The sequence below is a fragment of the Gracilinanus agilis genome, chromosome 3 (assembly GCF_016433145.1).
Source record: "Gracilinanus agilis isolate LMUSP501 chromosome 3, AgileGrace, whole genome shotgun sequence".
Lineage (NCBI taxonomy): Eukaryota > Metazoa > Chordata > Mammalia > Didelphimorphia > Didelphidae > Gracilinanus > Gracilinanus agilis.
The window spans coordinates 114,784,621-114,796,679 of NC_058132.1; the positions used below are offsets into that span (position 1 = coordinate 114,784,621).

At 36.2% G+C, this 12,059-nt stretch overlaps 1 protein-coding gene across 1 annotated transcript in view; it reads right to left on the bottom strand.

The window, feature by feature from the left end:
- Positions 1–12,059, bottom strand: part of GRM5 (glutamate metabotropic receptor 5) — a 620,904-nt gene that overhangs the window by 127,098 nt on the left and 481,747 nt on the right. Inside the window, exon 7 of the mRNA XM_044668936.1 lies at positions 10,578–10,704. Coding sequence (XP_044524871.1) covers positions 10,578–10,704 — 127 coding nt within the window. The remainder of the gene's footprint in view (positions 1–10,577; positions 10,705–12,059) is intronic.

The window sequence follows — 12,059 nt, forward strand, 5'->3', positions numbered from 1 at the left end:
TCTTCTTCTTCTTCTTCTTCTTCTTCTTCTTCTTCTTCTTCTTCTTCTTCTTCTTCTTTCTTCCTCCTCCTTCCCCTCCTCCTCCTCCTCTCTTATCTTTCATCTTAGAATTCATACCATGTATTGGTTCCAAGGCAGAAAAGTGGTAAGGACTAGGCAATGAGGGTTAAGTGACATGCTCAGGGTCACACAGTTAGTAAGTGTCTGTGGCCATATTTGCACCAGGATCTCTTCTCTCTAGGCTTGGTTTTAGTTGCTCCCCCAACTGGGTCTTATTCTTGTTTTTCTCTCTTTTACATAAATATATATTTCTTCTTCTTCCACCCATATATTTGCCATAGACCTAGCCTTCAGTAATTTAGCAAGTGTGGTTTAAGTTTTATATTGTTTATAGAGCACTGAGGTACCAGAAAGAGACAGAGAGAAAAGGGGGAGATAGACAGAGAGACATACAGACAGAGAGACAGAGAGAGAAAGACAGAGAGAGAGAGAGAGAGAGAGAGAGAGAGAGAATAAAAGAGAGAGAATGAGAGAATTCAGGTATTGAGGAAAAGTTGAACCAAAGAGGGAAAAGAATTGAAATTAAAATCACCTAGTTAGAGAAACTGAGCTTTGAAATTTTAAGAAAAGTTGATAGTAACACCCTGTTGGTAATTGATCCTTCTTTCCGTCTCCTTTCTTTGATCAGTACCAGCCTCTTATCTTGACCTTCGTGAAGAAAGGCTTCTTTTCTGATCCCAAAGCATTTAGCTCAATGAGAGAAACAGAAAGTTCTCATTGACAAATTAAATTTGTTGTCTGTCAGAACCACATTTCATGGTTTCTGTATTGATCACTTATCAAAAATAAGATTCATTTTGTGTTATTTATTTGAAGGTGGAGGAAAACATACTTCTCTCTTCTCATAACATTTCCTATTGAAATATTTTTTGAGGTATGCTCTCCTTTTTTCCTCTCTTTTCTTGGGTTTTCAAGTGTTAGAGTTGATCATACCTGTTTTATAAAGCTGATCTGGCTCTTGGTAGGAGAGTGGGGAATAGAACATTTGCTATTTGAATTCCTTCCTACCCATCCTAGAACATCTCAACCACAGCAACACAAATTTTTGAGAGTTAGAGGGGACATAAATGGACATCTGGTCTAACCCCTACACAAAGGAATCCTTACTATAACTTAACAATGGTCATTCCATTTCTACTAGACTTCTAGGAAAAGGTAAACAACTAACTCTCAAGGAACCCATTCAATTTATATATAGTGCTAATTATTAGAAAAAAAATTTCTATTAATCTTTAATTTGCTTCTTTAAAACTTGTACCCTTTGCTCCTGGTCCTGGCCTTTGAATCAAGATATTTAAAGACAATTATGATCCTTTTCAATTCTGTATAGTAAAGTACTAGTTTCTTAAATTTATCTTCATATGTCAAAGACTCAAAGCCCTTCACTACTCCATTCCTAAAAGCATTCATTAGATACTCTTCATTTTCCTTCAGTTTTCTTTCCTTTTTCTACTCCCATCTGGACAATGTCATTCCCTTCTTATATCACATAGCACTTTGTTTTGCTTTTGCTTGGATGTTCTTAGCATACATTACTGTGTGAAGTCAGCTATTTGTATATGTGCCAAACCCTCATTGGAACAAAAGTTTCATGAGGGTGGGAATCATATTTTATTCGTTCTTTTTAATCTCCCTTTAAATATATCACAGTTCTCTATAGTCAGTACAGAACTTAATCAGTGCTTGCTAAGTTGCTGAATGCTGTGTTTTGGGCAAATTCACAAATATGGGAGAAGAGGGTGGAGATATTTCTCTTATCCCTCTCAGATCTTAGCAATAACATTCAGGAGCTTGATAAAAATTTGACTAATTTGATCAAGTCTGAGAGAGAGAAATGATTTAATTATTTAAAGTAATGAATGTGAGCTAGCATTTAGATAGTGCTTTGAGGTTTGCAAAAAGCTTTACAAAAATAAACTTTTTTTTCTGCTACTTTTACCTTAATTTAACAAAAATGAGACATGAATCAAATCTTCCTGACTCCAAGTCTGGATGACCAGACTTTGGAGTCACCTGATTCTTTACTCTTTTTCAAATTCTATTAATACAAATCTTTTACCAGGGTCCATTATTCATCCTTCAAAGTAATAGTTGGAAATTCACTTTAATTATAAATGGGTTCCATCTTTAGTTGAAAAACACAGGTTTCTATATTTCAGATGCAGCTGTTGAAAGAGTTGAAAATCACTGTTTTTAGATTCTCTCTGTACCTTTGAACAGGCTGTTCTCCATTCCTGGATCACTTTTCCTTTTACATGTTTATCTCTTAGAATATCTAGTTCCCTTCAAAAGTTTACTTCAAGTGTTACTCCATAAAGCTTGCCTGATTCTCTAACTTTCTGTGATCTCTCTTTCAATCTCTTGAATTTCCCTTGTAAACATTTTTTTTTGCTATGGATGTATTATTCTCCACCCTTCCCCAACCAGTAAAATATAAGCTCTTTGAGGGTAGGCATTGTTTTTCAATCCCCAGGATATATATTGCTTAATCAATATTTGTTGATCTGGATTAATTTATATAAAGCCTCACCAGAAATATATATACATATATATTTCTGGTTAGATTAAAATCTAAATGAAAATGTGCATATATATATATATATATATACACATACACACATTTTACAGGTACATATACACACATACAAGTATATATGTTTACCTATACATATAGAAACTTGTGTGTCAACCTCTCACTATCTGAAACATTAAATCTGATTCATGGTTTAACTTTTTGTTTGTTTCCTTGCTTTTTTCCTTACATAATATCAGCTGGTTCCAAATCCCATGTAAAAGAAAATTATTTCAAGTTAGCTAACAAGCAAAAACCCTAATGAAGGCTCAAATCCCACAGGTAATCTAGGCTAAGCAAAAGCTCCTCAAACAGGAACTGTATAATGAGCTGATGTAGGGACATTACAAACCAACCAGGAAGGCACAAGAAAACATCTTAAGGATTCACAGGCTCATAGCCTTGAGCAATGTGCTCTCACTGTGGGTGCTGGGGAAAGACTTCTGTCAACAGATACACCTGGCAGACATGCAGCAGGAAGGGAGGGATGTGGTTGCTCTTTTGGAGCAAAGCCTTGGAGCCACAGGTGAATCAGAGAGAATACTGTTGGGAAGAGATTCTGGTTCAATAGAAATGACCATGGCTATAGCTTCCAATTATAAGAGCCCAGAGTAGAAATGACTTTTGATTTACCATTAAAAAAAAGACACACTTACTTATACATCGAGAAATAGATACACTATCAGTGTCAAAAAAGAAGAAATTCTAGAAAAATCTGACATAAAATATGAAAAGAGTAGGATACGAAGACCTGAGTTCCTATCCTACTTCTATTTTTCAACTGTGTGACTCTAAGAATATCTTTGAGTCTTTCTGAGACTCTCTTTCTCTCTTTTATTTTTCTTTAAATGGGCATACCAGTTGGGTGACTTATGAAATAAGGTTGTTGTGATGAACAAATTTAATTAAATATTATGCAGGCATACCCTGTTTTATTGTGCTTCACTTTATCATGCTTCACAGATATTGCATTTTTCACATATCAAAAGCTCATGGCAGCCCTGTGTTGAGCAAGTCTTTCAGTGCCATTTTTCCAATAGCAAGTGCTCATTGTGTCTTTGTGTCTCATTTTGGTCATTTTCACAGTATTTCAAACTTTTTCATTATTATTACTATATCTTATGGTGATCTGTGATCAGTGATGTTTGGTGCTACTATTCTAATTGTTTGGGGGTTTCACGGACCATATAAGATGGTGAACTTAATTGATTAATGTTGTATGTGTTCTGACTGCTCCACTGACAAGCTGTTCACCTACCTCTCTCCCTCTCTTTGGTCCTTTCTATTTCCTGAGGTACAACAATATTGAAATTAGGCCATTTAATAATGCTACAATGACCTCTAAGTGTTCAAGTGAAAGGAAGACAATTGATGTGGCAAACTTAATTGTTGTCTTCTTTTAAGAAATTGCCACAGAAACCCCAGCCTTTAAGCAGTCAGCACCCCCAATAAAGTCAGCAGCTAGCAACATTGAGGCAGGATATTCCACCTGCAAAAAAGATTACTGCTCTCTGATGGCTCAGGCGATGTTAGCATTTTTTAGCAATAAAGTATTTCTTTTTTTTTAAATAAAGTATTTCTTTATTAAGGCATTTCCATTTTTTAGATATATTACTATTGCACACTAATAGATTACAGTATAGTAGAAATGTAACTTTTATGATTCAGTGGGAAACCAAAAAGGTCATGTGACTTGCTTTATTATACTGATCTAGAATCAAACCCACAATATCTCTGATGTAAGGCTACATTCTATACGCACATATATGTGCGATCCATAGAAATGCAAACTTCCTCCATACAAAATTTCCTAGAGGGAATGTTTCGAAGCTCTTTTATCGTTGAATTGGTTAACTTGGAGCCACCTAGCCTTAACGCATTTTATGGCACAGAAGTCTTGGATGTGAGTGAGAAAAACACATGAAAATAGTGAAGCAAACTGAAATTTTTTTTAAGAAAAAAAAAGTCTGTACTCCCAGGTATCACAACACCTATAGAGTGACTATGGAAGTAGAATGACTGTCTGGGAAATGACATGCTAGGACTCTAAAAGAAAGCCTCTAAATATAGTCATTTGAACCTTATTCTAATAGATGCTACAAGGCAATATGGCATAGGGGATGCTAGAGAACTGGCCTTGAAGCCAGAAAATCCCTGGGCTAAGTCTTATCTCTGAAATGCACTGCTCATTTGACCTGGCAAATACGCTTTCGGAGATCTAGTGGAGCCGTCAGACACATTCCCCTTGCCCATAACAGTCCCCAGTGCCAAACCAGATTAAAATGTAATTGGGAAATATTTAATAAAATATATAGAATACAATAAAATGCAGACACTTAATATGTGATTTTTATAGTTAGCATGCACCTGCAGGAGTCCTTTTGTACAGTTTATTGGCCCGCATTTCCTTTTGAATTGGACACCATTGCTCTAGGCAAATCTCTAACCTCATAAACTGGAGAGAAGGCCCTGACCTGGCTCGGCAAAGTTCACTAAACTAGTGAAATCTTGCATCTAGTCATTATTCTCATCCCAGAGTTAGATATGTTCCCTGAGTGCCTGAGAATAAAAAATAAGGACCTTTTTTGAATCTAGAATTATGGCACTTGAAGCATTGGGCTTGTAATTTTATAATTAGCTCTTGCTGAGGAATGTATCTATCAATGTAGACTATTGCCTTATTTGCTCAGGGGCTATGAGTAACTTTTCCAGGGTCATCTAGCTAGTCTTTGGAAAGGGATGACCATAAATCCAGGTTTTCTTGGCTTCCAGGTTATTTTTCTTGTCCAATTCCCTATGTTGTCTCTTAACATCAGTTTTAACAGGACAAAACCCACACTGGACTGGACAGTAGGCATTCTCTTATCTTTATTCTGTCAGTCAACTAATATTTATTAAAGGGTGGGGGAAGAGAAATACCACTACTAGGTTTGTACTCCAGAGAGATAAAAAAATGAGAATTGTCCTGTCAGTACACAAATATTTACAGTTGTGCTTTTTGTGGTGGCAAAAAAATAATAAATTGGAAAATGAGGGGATGTCCCTCAATGGAGGAATGGCTGAACAATTGTGGTAAATGATGGTGATAGAATACTATTGTGCTATGAGGAATGATGAACTGCTTGATTTCTCTAAGAAGTGGAAAGACCTCCATGAACTGATGCGAAGTGAAATAAGAAGAACAAGGAGATCATCATACACAGTAACTGAAATATTGTGGGATGATCAAATGTAATTGACTTTGCTACTAATAGCAATGTAATGATCCAGGTCAATTTGGAGAGACTTATGAGAAAGAATGTTATCCACAGCTAGAGAAAGAACGGTTGGAGTAGAAATGCAGAAGAAATATGATTTATCACTTGTTTAAATGGGTCTATGGTTTGGGGTTTTGGTTTTTAAAAGATTACTCTATTACAAAAAATGAATAATATGGAAATAGGTTTTGAGTGATAATATATGTATAACCCACTGGAATTACTTGTCAACTCCAGGAGGGGAGGAAAGGAAGAGGGGAAGGAGACAATCATGGAACTGTGGAAAAAAATTTAAAAATATTTTTAAAATGGTGGAGGAGGGAAAGAGCATTTATGCTGTATCTATTAGGTGTCAGACATTGTACTAAATGATTTACAAATATCTCATTTGATACTCTTAAAATCTTGTGAGATGGTTGCTATTATTATCTCCATTTTATAATTGAGGAAACTGAGATAGAAATCAAATGACTTGCATAGAACTATCATAAATGGCTTGAAGTCAGATCTTGATTTCCAGATCTAGCTCTCTATTCACTCTGCCCCCTACCTTCCTTCTACGAGTTAGGCACTGTGCCTAGGGATGTAAAGAGAAGCAAAAATGAACTAACCGATATTTCTTGCAATTTGTTCTAAGAATTTCTCTAAAATATATCATGGTTTGGAGTAATTTAGTTCAAATTTAGGCTCTGTCACTCAACCACTATTTTTGTGACCATGGTCCAGTTAATCTATGTCTCTGAACCAATTTCATCAGCTACAAAATGATGGGCACAGTTCAAATGAAATCTAAGGCTTCTTCTGGCTTTAAATATGTGATTTCACAAATTATGAAGTCAGTAGCCTGAAATTTTGCCATAAAATCCCCATACACAATAGGCAGAGTGCCGGACTGAAGTAAAAAAGACCTGAGTTCAAATGTGACCTCACACATTTACTCATTTTGCCCAGTGAGACACATTAGTTTCTGTTATGAGGATAAAAATAGGACATTGCTTCCAGGCTTATTGTTAGGTAAAATGAGATAATATTTTAAATGCTTTGCAAACTTTAAAGTGCTAAATACATGCTAGTTAGCCATTATAATCTAATTCCTTGGAACTGGGATCTTTCAGAACTATTACTAAGGTAAGGAAAAATTTTTATCTCTAAGGTAGTCAAAACTCATACCAGCGAGCACAGACAATCACCTGCCATGAGTGGTTAATCATTTATCTTCCTGAGTCAAGGGTCAGGTCCAGAAGAACTCTCAAGCATGCTGCTCTCACTCCCCCCTTAATTAATCCCCATCTGAATTGTATTGCATTTATCTAGCATAAATTTTATTTTTTGCAGTCAATTCTGATATAATGCCTATTTCAAATGTAATTATTTTGCAATGCAGCCGATATATTAGGGGACAACTTGAGCATAATGAGAATCTTGAGTTTGTTTATATGTGATTTCAACAGTAAGAAAAACAGTAAACATAAGCGTTGTAGCCTGAGTTATTATGAATTGAAAATGATAACAATTCATAATAACTCAGGCTACAACGCTTATGAATTCATTTCCACAAGCAAACTTTAGGTCTTTTTCAAAATAAAGTGCCATGTCTTTTTGTCCAACAAGACAGGAGAGGACTGGTCCAGTCTGAGTCCACAAACTTCACCCAACCATGGCCCATCATCCTAGAGATGAAGCCCTCCTAGGCAGCCCTCTTGCTCAATGAGTATCTGGGTACAGGCTGAGTAGCAGCCAGAGCCTTAAGATGCTGCCACTCTTTATTGCAGCATTTATGTATTTTTAATCATTTAACATATATATCTGTCTATGTACACATATATCTGTGCTACCATCTTATTAGCTTCTTGTCTTTTCAAAACTCCCATCTTTTTTTGTATCATTGACAAAGTTTTTGAATGTTTTGCCTCAATCCCCTTTCTCCATAAGCTCTATGTTTATTTTTTTATTTTGAGATTTTACATAGGAGAGTGATTTTTAGAAGTAAATATATTGTGTTTTAGTAGAACTAATTGAACTTTTGTTGACATGTTGGCAGGTTTTGTTTAACAAATTAAATATAGCCCCACTAAAGGCAGGAATTACTTTATTTTTGATCTTTTTAATCCTAGTCCTTAGTACCTGATTGGCATTTACTGCTGCTGCTGCTACTATTGCTACTACTACTACTACACTACTACTACTGCTACTACTTTACTACTACTACCTCTACTACTGCTACTACTATTACTGCTGCTGCTACTACTATTACTACTACTGCTGCTGCTACTACTACTACTACTACTACTACTACTACTACTACTACTACTACTAATATTACTACTACTACTACTACTACCAGGACTGCCAATACCACCACCACCACCACCACTACCATTACTATTACTGCTGCTATTACTACTACTAACACTACTGCTGCTGCTACTACTACTACCAGTATCAGCTAGCATTTATTTAGTGCCACCACTGCCAATACCACCACCACCACCACCACCACCACCACCACTACTACTACTACTACCACTACCACTACCATTACTACTACTGCTGCTATTACTACTACTAACACTACTGCTGCTGCTACTACTACTACCAGTATCAGTTAGCATTTATTTAGTGCCTTAAGATTTATAAAGTATTTTATGATTAACTTTAACATATGATAACCCATTTGATTCTCATAAGAACTGAGGGAGGTAAGTGATATTATTATAGTTGTTTTATAGGTGAGGAAACCAAAACACAGAAGGTTAAATGATTTTTCCAGGGTCACACAGATAAGAAGCCTCTAGGGTAGGACTTAAACTTATTTTCCTGATTCTAAGTACTATGTACTTTTTGCTCAGCCATCTAGCTGCCAGTTTAATAAATTCTTATTTAATGAATAAAAAATGAATTGACAAGTGGAAGAACTGATTGAAGGAATGATTTCTAAGCCAGGCTGAGCTATTAAAATGGGATTCATAAAAAAACAAAACCAAAAACAAATGAATCTTCAGTTTCAGATTCAACAAAATCAAAGATGGCCAGATGATAATGGTCATCTCTGAAATAGAATAGGGTCACATATAACATCATAGAATTCAAAGTAATGAAGAAAACAAACAGTTCTAATTTATACCACTACTATGCAATACAATTTTTATTCACAGATGTAATGGTTAAAATGACAAATGAGGGGCAAACAGCTATTTTTACCAAAATACATAACACAGTGAAGAGACCAGGCAATTTAGAATCAGAAGTCTTGAATTTTAATCCCATTTCTCTCATTTACTAACTAGGGAATCCTTTGTAAGTCACTTAATCTCTTTGGACCTCTGTTTCCTAATAGGAATATAGTTCATCTTTTGGAGTTTTGCCCAAATGGTTTGGAATAGAACAAACAAATATTGGTGGAGCAGTGTGTGGGGCAGACGACGTAACTGGTTTATCTAAATTCTACAGAAATTTTAGCTTTTATCTATGGACTGATCTGTCCTTCCTATGCTGATTTTGTGCCTCTTCCCCAATTTTCACCAACGAACCATGGCATTTTATAGACAGTTATTGGCTTAGTAAGAAACACAAGCATATAGATATTGGGCACAAGAAGCAGCCTCAAGAAGCATGAATCTCTTCTAATTCTAATAACAGAGGAGTAAGCTATATGATTTTTGAGTCACTGTGGATGCAAGAGAGAGGGAGCCATGGCTCTCAAGAGCTAAATTGCAGAAGAGCAGGAGACAGGAAGCAAAGCTAAGTAATCCTTCCAGCACAGATATATATGGTGGCTGAATGAGTAGGAGATCAATGTGAAAATACTATTATTAGTATTAAAGACATCAGGACTCTGCAGTATGAGAGATATGAATTACTGTTAGCCATATGTATTACCTACTTATGTTCTTTACTACCAATGCCTACTTTTCCTACAGACACTGTGTATAATAGTAGGGGTGTGGGGGCCCAGATAAATAAAGGAATATTACAAAGCTATTGTATTTATACCATGGCATCTTAGCAAATGGCTTTTTGAAAACCTTAATTTCTGACATAGAATTAATACTAAGTATTGGTGCCAAGGCAAAAGAATAGCAAGAACTGGACAATTAGGGTTAAGTGACTTTCTCTGGGTCATACAGCTTAGAAGTATGTGAGGTCAAATTTGAACTTAGCTCCTCTGATCTCCAAGCCTGGCTCTCTGTTCACTAAGCCATCCAGCTGCCCCCCCCCCCAAATTGTTTCATTCTGAGCAAACTGTAACTATTGTCTGACTATTGAAGGTAATATGCTGGTAGGAGCTTGTGAAACAGAGTTTGATAAGTGTACAACCAAAACAGAATCATTGAATATAAAGCAAATCATCTCATTATCAACCCATTATAAAACATTCAAAGGCCAAGTTGGTGAAATAGCACAGAGGGAATACTAGAGAATTGGTTGGATTACTTAATTTTAGGTCTTTTCCAGCTTTCAATTTATAATTCTGGGATCCTAACATTCTATGATCTATAGGAAACCAAGTTTCAAGCACTCTCCAAACTTAAAAGTAATTAATATTTTGGTCTTTATTACTTGAGGAAGACCAAATGATTTGAGACACACTGTTGTTATAATCAGCTGCTGTCTTTGCCATATGGCATTTCCCTGTTGATTTCATTTGGAAGACAATCTTGTATATTGTGGGATCACCATTTGTTTACCTGTAAGATCTTCAGTGGGCCAGGAGCCGAGCTGGCATGCCTTGCATGTGTATTCATCAAAAACAAACTCATTCTCTTTACAAGGAGTACAGGTCCAACAACAGCTGACTTCTCCCTTTCGGATAACCTATGATGAATATTTAATAGTTAATTAGATTTACTCAACTGGTATGTGTATCTATGAATATACTTTAAACCTCAAAAGGCAATTGAAGCCCATTGGCATGGCATTTTCTTGTCCAATGCACAACAAAACCCTTCTTTAATTGATCAATCAACATACATTTATTTAGGACAGATTCTTTGCTGAGCGTGGGGATACAAATGAATGAATTCCCATTTTCAAGGATCTGACTTTCTGTCAGGGAAAGCAATATTCACATTTTAAAGTGTATGCAAAATAGAGACCAAAAAATATTAGATAGAGTTCAAGAAGTGATTTCTCTCAGCAGGTAAGGAGACAAAGAAAAGTTTCATTTAAAAGGTGTGATAGAATTAAGTCTTGAAGGACATAAGGGATTCTGTGAGGCAGAGTTGAGGAGGGAGTTTATTCCAGGACCTGGGGAAGAAATAGGAAATCAAAATTGTGTGTAAGGAACAGAGAAAAAGGCTGGTTTGACTAAACTGGAGAGGAAAGAAAGGTCAGACTGGAATGTTGACTGGGGCCCAGGCTAACCATGACATTAAAAATCAAACAGGTTTTTATTGTATCCCAGAAGAAATAGAAAACTCTGGGAGTTTATTGACTAGTCATACTTGCACATTAGGGGAAAAATAATTTTGGCAACTATGTGTAGGAAAAATAGTGTGGGAAGAGACTTTAGGCAGGGAGACAAATTAGGAAGCTTTGAAATAATTCAGATGTCAGATGATAAATACCTCAGCTAAAATGGTGGTTATGAGAGGAGTTAGAAGGGGCTGGATGTTGTGGAGGAAAAAAATGGCAAGATTTGGGAACTATTAGGTTATGTGGGCTAATGGACAGTGAGGGGGCAGGGAAGACAATGAGGTTACAAACGTGGGTGTCTGGAAGGATGCTGGTGCCCTTGAGAGAAATAGTTTGTGCAGAAAGATAATAGTTTTATTTAGGACAAGTCGAGTTTGCTATATCTGCAGTACACCCAGTCTTAAAAGTGCAATGAGTGCAATTGATGATAAGGGATTAGAGCACAGGAAATGGATGCCTATATATTAGTTGAAAGCCTCCATGAGTTGGTATGGCTAAAACATTCATTATCTGCTGATCAGTCTTCTGGAGATGAACTTCCTGAAACCAGTTATGCTTATTCCTAGACAACAGGCATACTATCTGTCGGTTGTCATGCTATACTCAAATACCTTATAGCTTGGTTGTTTTGCTTTACTCAAATACCTTATAGTGTGTTAGACCCTGTCAGACCTTTCAAGTCACGTAGTCTTCGAAGACTTGGATGGCCTCCACATGAAGATATGGTCTTAAAGCACCCCATTGGGGGAGAGATT